Source organism: Ziziphus jujuba, chromosome 4, assembly GCF_031755915.1.
Source record: "Ziziphus jujuba cultivar Dongzao chromosome 4, ASM3175591v1".
Taxonomy (NCBI): domain Eukaryota; kingdom Viridiplantae; phylum Streptophyta; class Magnoliopsida; order Rosales; family Rhamnaceae; genus Ziziphus; species Ziziphus jujuba.
In genome coordinates, this window is record NC_083382.1 from 5585611 (window position 1) to 5596758 (window position 11148).

The following is an 11148-nucleotide window of genomic DNA, read 5'->3' on the forward strand; positions in this document are numbered from 1 at the left end:
TTCTTTTTTCCTGTCGCTGCGCCTCTTTCTTTGACGTTCTGGCTCATCCTTTGAAGCTTCTAGGGACTTCCTTTACATTTTTCTTCTTTTTTGACAAAATAAAACCAAATTGTCTTCTTCTTCTTCTTCTTCTTCTTATTATTTTTTGTTAATTTTAAAGAGAATAAAACATTTTAGAAAATTTGATAACGTTTCAACTCTAATCGGTAGTGGGAAGAAAATTGGTGGGTTTGTGATTTTTTTTTTTAATAAGATTTAAACACGGTTATATAAATAAATAAATAAAATTGTGGTTAAAGAATATTAAAGTAACTATAAAATAAAATCATTCTAAACAAAAAAGAGTTGAGTAGGTTGACGTTTGTTTTTGCCCGCCTCCTCTCTTGAACCTGTGATCCGGAGATCATAACTTTCCATCTTGATCACATGAACTAGAAGGTTGGGGCTAGTTGACTAGCTTGATGTAGCTATTGGAAGCTAAGAGGAATGTCATTTATGTTCTCATAGAAATTTTTTAAAGATGATTGACTAAAAGTATTCTAGAAAGTCAAACTGTAATTTAAAGGGAGTTATACAATATTATTTAGTTAATTTTTTGTTTGGATAATGAATAGAAATGAGTGAGAACTTTCTTTGCTACCTCACGCTTACAAATAAATATACTAGTGGTACATACATACTACCAATTTTGTTTATCTTGTAATCTAAAAAATTATGTGTCAATAAATGATAAGACTAAATTATATATATATAATTTCTATGATAAATTTCAAATATCGCTCTTGTACTTTTATGCATGTCTTAATTTAGACTTATACTTTATTTTGATGCAATCTCACCCTCATACTATCACAAAGTCTGAAATAAGTCCTTTCCATTTATAATTTTTGTTAAATATGCATGAAAATTGCATGTGACATTCACATGACTAATTCACATGCTTCTTTTATTTTTACCATCTAGTACTCACATGTTCCATTAAAAAAAAATAAATAAATAAAATAGTACTCACATGACTACATACACTTTTAATGGCAATGTCTGACTTTTACAAAAGACACTGTTAAAGTATTAATGAGAACAAAAAATAAAAAACAAAACCTGATTTTCGGGTGTAAAAAAATTAGGGATTTAAGGTATGTGTTCTAACATTTTGGGGGTTTAGGGCTGGAAGGATGACCATGTTGGGTGATCTGAATTGAGGATTGCAGATTGAAACATGGTAATGGAAATTTGACAAAAGATTGGGGTTTTTTCTCATGAAAATTGAAATCCTTGCTTGCTGCCAAATCGCCTTCAATCTCACAATAGCAGCCTTTACATCAATGTCAGATGAAAGAAATTGAAGCCTGTAATGTTAAACCCAATAAAAAGCCCAGACGTAATAAAAACCCCCCAAATTAAATCATAAATTGTACAAATTCAAATTATTTTTCTTCAATATTTTCTTTTTCTTTTGACAAGTAAATAGTTTGGTTTTGCATATCTTAGTCAGTCTTCCCTTTAAATTCTCAAACATCTCTTTTGATTTATTCATATTTAGTTGCTTTAATTGGATCAGCCAAATAATTTAATTATTAGTATTATTATTTTTTTTTTTGGAAATAAACCATGTGAGCTAGCAAGTCATGTGCATGTGACATGCAATTTTCCATTCAAATTTAAAAGAATTAATAGACGGAATGACTTATTTGAGACTTGGTGATAATATAAGGGTGAAATTGCATCAGAGAAAAAATAAAAAATACAGGGACCAAATTGAGATATGCTTGAAAATAGAGAGGTGATATTTGAAATTTACCCAATTTTTAATAGACAAATTAAGTGCAACACAATTAAATTAGATATTTTTATAATTGACAAGAAAATGAATGTTAATGACTCTACTATTTGTCGCATTTATAGATGTCAAAGTGCAATTATTGTTTGAAACAATTAAGTAAAGAATTCTAATTAAAATCATTTATTAGTATCTAAATCCAAATTAGTTATTAGATCTGGTAGCTTTGATATTATTGTTAGGGAAATAAATAAATCCAACAGGAAGCTCACACACAATTCTATACCACCACACGTGTGGTCGAGCTCCTCCGTCCACACATCCCTATATCAAACACGTGCTCTTCCACTCCCATCATCCTTTTTTGTTTGATTTGTTTTTTATATTGCATGTCCATCATCTTGTGAATAAAAAAAGCTCGGCTTTTTTTTAAGTAACACGTGGCTCTCTATGGAACCTCCACGGCTTTTTTTCGTCGTCAAACATTTTTCTTTTTCTGAAAACGCATATGGAGTCCCATTCAGTCTCAGAGGGGAACATCAGCAAGCAGCAGAGACACAGCATCAACCGGAGAACCAGTCCAAAATAAAACTCTGTATTTGGTGAGGCTTTAAAAATCTCTGTTGAAATTTATTACATGCCCAAAAGAGTCAATTTTTTTTTTTTCAAAATTATTTATTTATTTATTTATTTTCTCCAACTTTAGGCATTTAGTGGGTAATGGGTGAATTTTCATTGAGGTTGGAAACTCTGTTCTTGAATTGAAATTTCTCTTTGTGCTTGTTTTGGTTCTTTTGCTTTGCTTTGGGTGGAATTCTTATATGTCTTTTTTCAGAGGGAAAACTTGAATTTTAAGTGGTGTAAATGGTGTACTCAGTGTGAGTTGGGAAGTGGGAGACACTTCATTGTTATGCTTTTGGATAATACTGTGATTGAAATTGGCATTTGATGTTCAATACTCGTATGGAAAAAAATGCTTGGAGGGATGGGTTTGGTTGAATATCGGTGATATTTAACATCTATCTTGTTTCAAGAAGAATTTTCAGATGGGGGTATGATTTAACTGGTTCTGGACAGGTGATGGATCTTTTGAATTTTAAAGAGCTACTTCTGGTAGTCATCGTTCTTCAATTTCGTCTTCGTTACTAATATTTCTGTGCTGGTTTGATTTGAAATTACATTGTTTATGAGGAGGTACTTCTTTTATCAAACGCAGGATAATTATCTAATTAATTGGTGTTGAACAGGTGCAACGATTAGCTAGGACGTGTTTCACTGAATGAGGCTATTGGCATAGTCTTTGTTCCCTTAGTTTGGCAGGAAGACATTTCAACATGAAGATAGGTTCTGCAAAGTAAGCTTTAAACATAACAAGGTCTTTTCCTTCTGCAAAGCACTGATTTTTACTAGCTCAGGTTGACATGTTTATGATTTAAACAGTCTGTAGAATAGCTGATGTTATGTTTAACCTATACAACTTTTTTTAAGGTTTTATTTGATAGTTGAATCATGAATTTTAATGTTAATAATAAGGATTAATTGTTTTATATTGGCTCATCCACTGCAAATAAACATTGTTATTTGTTTTGTATTTTTTTTTTTTTTTAAATTTTTCTCTCCTTCTTGTTTTTATTTCTATTCATTGCATCCATGATATTATTATGTACGTCTTGTAGTATATTGAATTATTCTTAATCTGGATAGATATTGTCTTGGAGAAAAACTTTCATGCTTCCAGAGGTATTCAAGAGCAATAGGTGGTGAAAATTTTCACCTAGTTCCATATAATGTAACTGCCTTGAATTTGAGGATGGGCTACAAGAGGTTGACTCAGGGTCAAACTTCTATAAGGAAGCATCCTACAAGTTCTGCCATCTGGAGAGCATATTCTATGTCTGTTAGTTTAGAGGAATCTTCATCCCTACAGTCGGAAAATTATCCAAGTGAGAATGATTTTGCAACAGAGAATTCATCAGAAGAGCCGCTTGCCCAACCATTAAGCAGTGATGAGGTAGGACTAATTGCTTCATTCGTAATTTCCTTTTTCTTTTCTTTTCTTTTTTTTTTTTTTAAAAGGAATTTTTTGTTTTCTATTGAAAGAAAATGGGTAAGACATAAGCATTGATAGAGAGATCATACTTTAACTTATGGATCTAAAATATTGGATAACTCCATGCATCGTTAAATTCTCTGTGTTGTAATTGTTAAAAAAAAATCCTGATATTTCTGTGGGTGGGAAAAACTGAATAAGGTAGTGTTTGTTGTTACTGTTTAATTAGCTTCAGCCTCACCCAGTGATTATGCGATTGTTATTTGGGGATTGGATGCAATGTTTTGTCATGTAATAGCTTTTTTATTCAGTGTTCTTAGAGCTAACATATGTTGAAACTCCATCTCAGCTGAAGTCACTGCTGGCTGATTCTGAAAGGGAAAGGCTAATTAAAAAACTAAGTGAAGCTAATCAACAAAATCGATTCCTCAAACGGCAGGTTTGTTTCTAATGCAGTATGCGCTTTTCAGAAGCTGACGGTTTATCTTATTGCCATCCTTTGTGGATTTGTAAATGCGTTGAGATAAATTTAAGAGATGTTTTGGTGGTTTTGACTCTTCTTATTGTATGAATATGAGCATCAACACCTTCTAAACTCTATTATGATAGAATTCTCTCTTTCTCTTTTTCCTTCTCTTTCTTATTTTTAAAAAGCCTGGCATGGTATTAGATTCTTGGTTGTCTGTGTTTGAATCTTGTTGAACCCCTGTTTCTGTTGATTTCTTTGGTTTTGTACATGTAAGGTCTGACTTTTTTTCCCAGTTGTTAGAAGTGTCTGTATGTAAAGGCAAGTGTTAGTTTGTGTTGTGTGTCGGGACTTGGGAGACCCCTATCACCCGATTTTGTCTTATAATCCTTAGTGGGGGTAATTGTTACTACCCACTACCCATCCTAAAATCCAACCGTCACATACCCTATTTGGTAATTGACACAGCATCCACCATTGTGTCAAAAACTCATATCAAGATCTATCCAGTGCCCTTTCAATATGTGCCCATCACAATTGGTGTAGGCTAACCCTTTTACAATGTCCTGGTTCTTACCTTAATTTTCAAATGTTAGTGTCAATTATTCAGTTTCATAAAGTATATCTTGTTGGATTAAAATGTACTATGATGTTTTCCAATTCTGAAAGATTTATTCCTAGGAGGGAATTTCTGGAATAAGGAAAAATGGTACACTTATATATTACTTGTTTAAAAGCTGTGCTGAATACGTGCAGTTGAGATGTTACTAGGATTCATTGTTGACCAAGCTTTAGACTGGCATCTTTTGATCTCTCATGTCTACAGATGCACATAAATGAGGATGCCTTGGTTAACTTCAAAAGTGAAATTGCTGTCATGGAACTTGAAATTCAGGTTATATTTCCGAATTACTTTCTGTTATCTATAATCTTTCCTTTCAAAGAAACCAAATCTGACTTGAAGAAACTCTCTAATTCCAGAAAAATTTCTTGACATTTTTTAAAGCTTACCAGCTAATACTAATTTATGAGAAGCCAATGTAACCTAGACATGCAATGTCATTCAATGTTAAAGATACCACAGAAGTGACTATAAGATTGTAAAACACATGCAGTTCCTGAACTTGATCTGCTTTTATGCTGCCATATTTAAGAACTTCGTTAAAACAAGTTTTCAAAATGCTTGAACCTTTGAATGCTTGCTAAGCATTTGGAAACCAGAAGCAGCTCCTGCAGAAATTTGATTATCTTGTTTATAATTTTCCAGTGGGTAGTGATGTCTGCACCAAAAGATTGTTTAAGCATCAAGTTATATCTCTTGTTTCATGCACCACTTTATAGAACTTCATAATTCCTTTAGTTGTTCCCTTATGTGCAGGCATTGGTTAAATTAGCTGAAGAAATAGCTAATTCTGCCATTCCTGAAGGATCAAGAAAGATCAATGGAAAGTATATTCAATCTCACCTTCTTTCGCGGCTAGAAGGTATAATTATGTTGCTGATAATATTGTCTGTTTTACTTTTGCCTTGTCAATTTATGTTATGATGACTGTAGAATTATCAATTTCTCGTATTTGTATATTAAAGAAAACTAAACAAATTACACGATTATTACTCCTTGTGTTGTAATTTAATTTATTCATGGTCGGGTTTAATCTGTTATAATTGATAAGAGTGGACCTCTGTTTGGTTTTTATTTGAAAACAATTTGTTGTTGAAGCTTGCTGAAATAGTCATACCTTTACAAGTTTTCTCATGTAGTAACTGAAACTTTGCTGTGTACGTCTGAAGCTGTACTTGAGAAGTTGAAGGATCAGATAAAGGATGTCGATGCTGCACAATCCAAGGAGGTTCCTCTGTTCTGGTGTGGTATGGCTGAGGTAAGTTTGTTCATACTAGAATGTGGTTTGTTGCCTTGAAACATAAGTAGAACCTGTACAAAGTGTGATGGACTATGTAGAGGTTTAGAGTGGTCAATATCTCCGACTTAGTAAACCTATATATACAGATATGCTGAAAAGCTATTAAAAAAGCCACAAACTAAGTGAGTTAATCATATGGAATTTATTATCTTTGCCTCTTTCCATGAATAGTGAAATTTTTTTGAATTTAGCGGTTATGATCCATTCCTCCCAAAAGTGAAAGAAAAAATGGTAAATTTTGAGCTATTCTTAACTGCACAAGCGAAAGATGAAACTCTTATTTGTGCTACCTGGTATGTAATTCTCGCAAAAAGGATGAGAATGGTTTGATATAATGGGAATAATATCTAACACTTCCACTCGGTGCCTTTAAGCCCTTTTGAATGAACATCAAGAAGCTTTTCAGAATATATTTTGTCAAAAGAAAACAATGTGATATCTATTCCTTTTTCTCTCAAATGGTATCAGAGCGTTCAAGTTATGGGAACATTTGATGGATGGAGTCAAGGAGAGCATCTATCACCAGAATATACGGGTTCTTTTACCAAGTTTTCAACAACATTACTGCTGAGACCTGGAAGGTACTTTTTAGTTTGGATTATCAAATTGCTCCTCTTCCTCCTCTTTCTCGGGCTCGTTTTAATCGGCGGTTTTATGTTGTGAAGGTATGAGATCAAGTTCTTAGTGGATGGAGAGTGGAAGCTATCCCCAGAATTCCCTACTGTTCGAGAAGGTTTAATGGAAAATAACTTGTTAATTGTTAAGTGAAACTACAGGGTTTTCAGTTCTGAACATGGTTCTTCTATGTCGGGTTCATAATCAGCTTCTTAGTTTGTAGCAGTACTAGTATCTTCTCATGGTTCAATTAATTTAGGCTAGTTTCTTGTGACTCTGGTGTGCATTCTCTATATAATTATAGAATAATACAATTCTAATTCTTAACTTTAAATTATAGGATATACACAAATATAATTCTAATTATATCCTTCTAGGTAAAAATTATAGATTCAAATATATATATATATATGTATATATATTCCAGTTTTTATCCAAAAAAAAATGATTTGTTAGAAAAACCAAAAATGTAACAGGCCCAACCCAAAACCGGCCTGGCCCAAATGGTTCGAAGGGAAGAATTCTTTATACGAACTCTCTATTGCATACGTATATCTAAGTTACATAAAAATTTCGAAAATGATGAAAAGTCAAATCTATACTGCTCCGTGTAGCCATGTGGGATATAAATATTTTTACATCCACAGAATAAAAACCATTTAACATTTCAGTCGTCTGATCAAACATAAAAACCTTTATATATATATATATATATATATTATCAATACCATCCTGATTATATTAGAATATCGCATATTGACTAGCATATTGACCAGCAAATACTAAATTGTAGCTTTATAAAATCTAAGATATGCTCATGTGCTAATTGTTGCATATATGCATATTACGAGTTTTTATTTTTAAATCCCCAGAAGAAAAAAACACTGTATACTATATTTTAGTAGTTGAACTCATATTCGCCTAATTTAGTGGTCAGAAATTAATCGGGGGAAATCTTAATAGATCTGTATAGAATTTGTGGTGATCCAAAGCTTACGTATTTGTAGATTGTTTTGTTTCTTTTTATCAAAGTAGTGAAGCTGTATAGGAATTCTTCTGTGTTCCACACGTTTTGTGTGAATATTTATGTGTTACTTGTTTGGTATGTAAGTTATTCCTATATGCAATTCTTTTCATTTCATTTACGGTATTACTTTGAAAGAGACTGACATTATTAGAATTATTAACTACTTTTAGGATATAACATTGAAACTTCTAGCTATTTAACTTTCAGGTCATGATCCCGAAGAAGAATGTAAAAAATTATCTTCGAAAATTTATCTTTTTAAAAAGACACGAATATATGTTACCTTTATTTGTTTTTCTAAGAATGAAATAATTACAAAAGTTATTATAAATTCCATTTTTCTTTTCTTTAAACACAAAATTATAAATATATATGTTTTTTTTTAATGACATGACCCTAAATGGTGTTTCTTTATTGCAAAAGCATTGAAAATAGAAAAATCCAATTATTTTGTTGCTCTCATAATTGAGATACTATATTAGCATGGACCTCTGTTCTGGTATTTCTATGTCTGCTAATATTCTTAGCTCTCCATTATAAAACCCACCCAAACTCCGTAGCCATATTATTATTCTCTGTCTTCCAAATTCTTTTCCCACCTATTCTTCCATTCTTGAATGGTCGGGAAACCCTCATTTTTTCATGCACTTTCTCCTTCTCTATCAGAGCCAGAGGGCTACTGCGCGTATCTACACGCGCTGTCCTCCTTCTTCACCACCATTACCACCACCTTTGGTTCTCGCAAAGAAGCTTGGTACTATCGATGCCTAGGCCTCGATCCTTAAAACCCCCCTCCAACCCATTAATTCTCTGTCCCTGAAAAAACCTTTTTCTTTTTTGCTTCTCTTGATTTGGGTTAGGAGCATTTTTCCTTTTTGAAAAATCATTAAAAAAAAAAAAAAAAAAGAGAGAGAAAAACAGAGAAATATGTCGAAGAAGAAGAACAATAACAGTGAGAACCAGCATATGAAGAAGAACAGGTTTTTGATCACAGTGAATGTTGTTGGAAGCGCAGGACCATTAAGATTTGTGGTGAATGAGGATGATTTGGTTTCTGTTGTGATTGACACCGCTCTAAAAACATATGCCCGGGAAGGAAGACTTCCTGTTCTTGGTTCTGACTCCAATGATTTCCTTCTCTACTGTGCTAATGCAGGATCTGATGGTATTCTCACAAACCCATTTTCCAGATCTTTCTTTCTTCAATTTGGTGCAGAATTGTGTTCATGATGATGGTTTTTTGTTTTTGTTTTCCTTTTGGTTCTGTTTTTAAATCTTTTTTTTTTTTTTAAATTGTATTAATGTCATTTCTCAATTTCAATTTTAATTTTAATTTTTCTGGTTGAATTTGTTGCGAGAGCTTTATTAATGTTTATTTTATTTGGTATATAGCCTTAAGTCCAAAGGAAAAAATAGGATCTCATGGAGGAAGGAATTTTGTGCTAAGCAAGAAACAGAAGCAACTTCAAATGACAGAAAAGAAGCCAGAAATGATGTCTCATAAAGGAGTTAAAAGCTGGAAGGCATGGCTTAACAGAGTTCTTTACTTTTGAATTCTAGATTTACTAATTAAAATATCAAATTAGATATTTTAATCATGGTGAAAAGTCTTACTTATGTTGGCTCGTGTGGCATCAGTTTGGTCACCTCGATAATTGTATTGTACTGTTGTTAGTACAATGTATATGGGACATCCAAATTATAAAATTAAAGTTACATATTCTCCACGGATAATTCTAACATATACCATTTTACACTGGAGTGGGCATCTCTCTTTTGGAATTTTTATCTAATTTTTTTTTATCTGAATTATTTATTGAATTTTTTGATTGTTTGTTTTATTGGTTTTTGTAGGTTCTGGGGACAAAATGCTCTAATTTATTGGGTAGAATAACATTTAGAGAATAAATAAATTGGTGGGATTATTACTTGGGAAATGTTTGGTGATTGTAGAATGACATTTAGAGTATAAATAAATCGGTGGGATTATCACTTAGGGAAGGAATTATCTAATTTGTTGGCTAGAACCGCATTAAGAGGATAAACAAATCGGTGGGATTATTACTTGGGGAAGGTTTGGTGATTTTAGAAATTTTGTTTTGATTTCCTTGGAAGGATATGAATATGCCTCGCCCCACCAACCTCTCTTTTTTTTTTTCAAAAAAAAAAAAAATAATAATAATAATTTAGAGGCTTAGTTTAAAAGATTTATTGTGGGGTATTATCCATAAAAATAGAGGCTCACGTTAAAATATGCTTTTTGACTTCTACTTTAACATGTCCATCTTTTAGGTCTTAAAGCTTGATGTTGAATAAGTTAATTAGAGAATTTTTGCTTCTATTTTGCAATGGATTTCGGCCACAACAACTTATCATTTTCTTCTTTAAAATGTATAATTAAATGATCTTTCAGTCTTCCAGATTAACACATTTAGCATTTCGGAAAAAAAAAAAAATCAAGACATTTAGCATTACTTTGGAAATAGTACATTGGTATTTTCTTAAACATCCTAGGTTCAAATTTCCATATTCAATCAAAAAATTTTAAAAAAAGAAGAAGAAGAAGAAGGCACTCAGCTTAAGAACATCTTATCTCCAAGCAAATTAACTATTAAGATGCTTAAACTCCAAAAATAAATAAATACATAAAATAAAAATAAAAATAAAAAAAACTAAAAAAATAATAAATGAATAAAGTATAAGATGTAAGATATTAAAATAATAATAATAACATCAAACAAAAAAGATATATTCTGTTGACATGACCCTGCCCCAAGGCTTGCCAATATTAATGGCCCAAAATTTAGAGCTGGTTGATCAACATCAAAATTATGTAGTGAAGCACAAGATATAAAAATTTGTCCTTTTCGTTTTTAGTGCATGCGTTTGATTGAGCAAAAATTTAGTACCATTTATTTTTTTATATATATAATTTTGAGTTAGTAAATATATATGTATTATGTATATGCATATTAGTTACGTATTATTATAAGTCAAAAGTATTTTCCGTTTAGCTTTGCAGAGTCCCAAAGGCCCTTGGGATAAAATTAAATGGATATGGTCGCTATAAGAAATTGCATGGAAAGGATGGTTTTGCTGTTTTTTCAGTGAATCTGGAAAAAGCTTCTAGGTTCTAGTAGTGTGGTTTCAGTGTTAAATTTCATATATTTCTTGCACAAAATGTTCCCATCAAATCCAAAAATCAATAGCCATAAATTTCTTAATCTGAGCTAATAATTTCAAGGCATAAAGACTAGTTGACTAGAAGCTTACCAGTCCTTTTTTTCC

The 11148-nt window shown here is 31.9% G+C and overlaps 2 protein-coding genes across 7 annotated transcripts; both read left to right on the top strand.

Annotated features, from left to right (window-relative positions):
• Positions 1–2224: 2224 nt before the first annotated feature.
• LOC107416392 (protein PTST, chloroplastic) lies at positions 2225–7167 on the top strand. Of its 6 annotated transcripts, XM_060816501.1 has the most exons (10): positions 2250–2382; positions 2616–2857; positions 3028–3134; positions 3485–3791; positions 4180–4269; positions 5123–5191; positions 5675–5780; positions 6058–6176; positions 6687–6799; positions 6884–7167. In XM_060816501.1, exons 3-10 carry the CDS (start codon positions 3115–3117, stop codon positions 6984–6986), a joined length of 927 nt encoding a protein of 308 aa, XP_060672484.1. In that variant the 5' UTR covers positions 2250–2382; positions 2616–2857; positions 3028–3114; the 3' UTR covers positions 6987–7167. The 6 variants fall into 6 exon arrangements, with proteins under 6 accessions (XP_060672483.1, XP_060672485.1, XP_015880368.3 ...); XM_060816500.1 differs by lacking the exon at positions 2616–2857 and having other exon boundaries at positions 2225–2382; XM_016024882.4 differs by lacking the exon at positions 2616–2857 and having other exon boundaries at positions 2226–2382; positions 6088–6176.
• Positions 7168–8261: 1094 nt separating this feature from the next.
• Positions 8262–9587, top strand: LOC107416395 (uncharacterized protein At4g22758-like). Its single transcript, XM_016024885.4, has 2 exons — positions 8262–9025; positions 9253–9587. The coding sequence occupies exons 1-2, from the start codon at positions 8788–8790 to the stop codon at positions 9411–9413; spliced, it is 399 nt and encodes a 132-aa protein (XP_015880371.3). The 5' UTR covers positions 8262–8787; the 3' UTR covers positions 9414–9587.
• The last annotated feature ends 1561 nt before the right edge of the window (positions 9588–11148 follow it).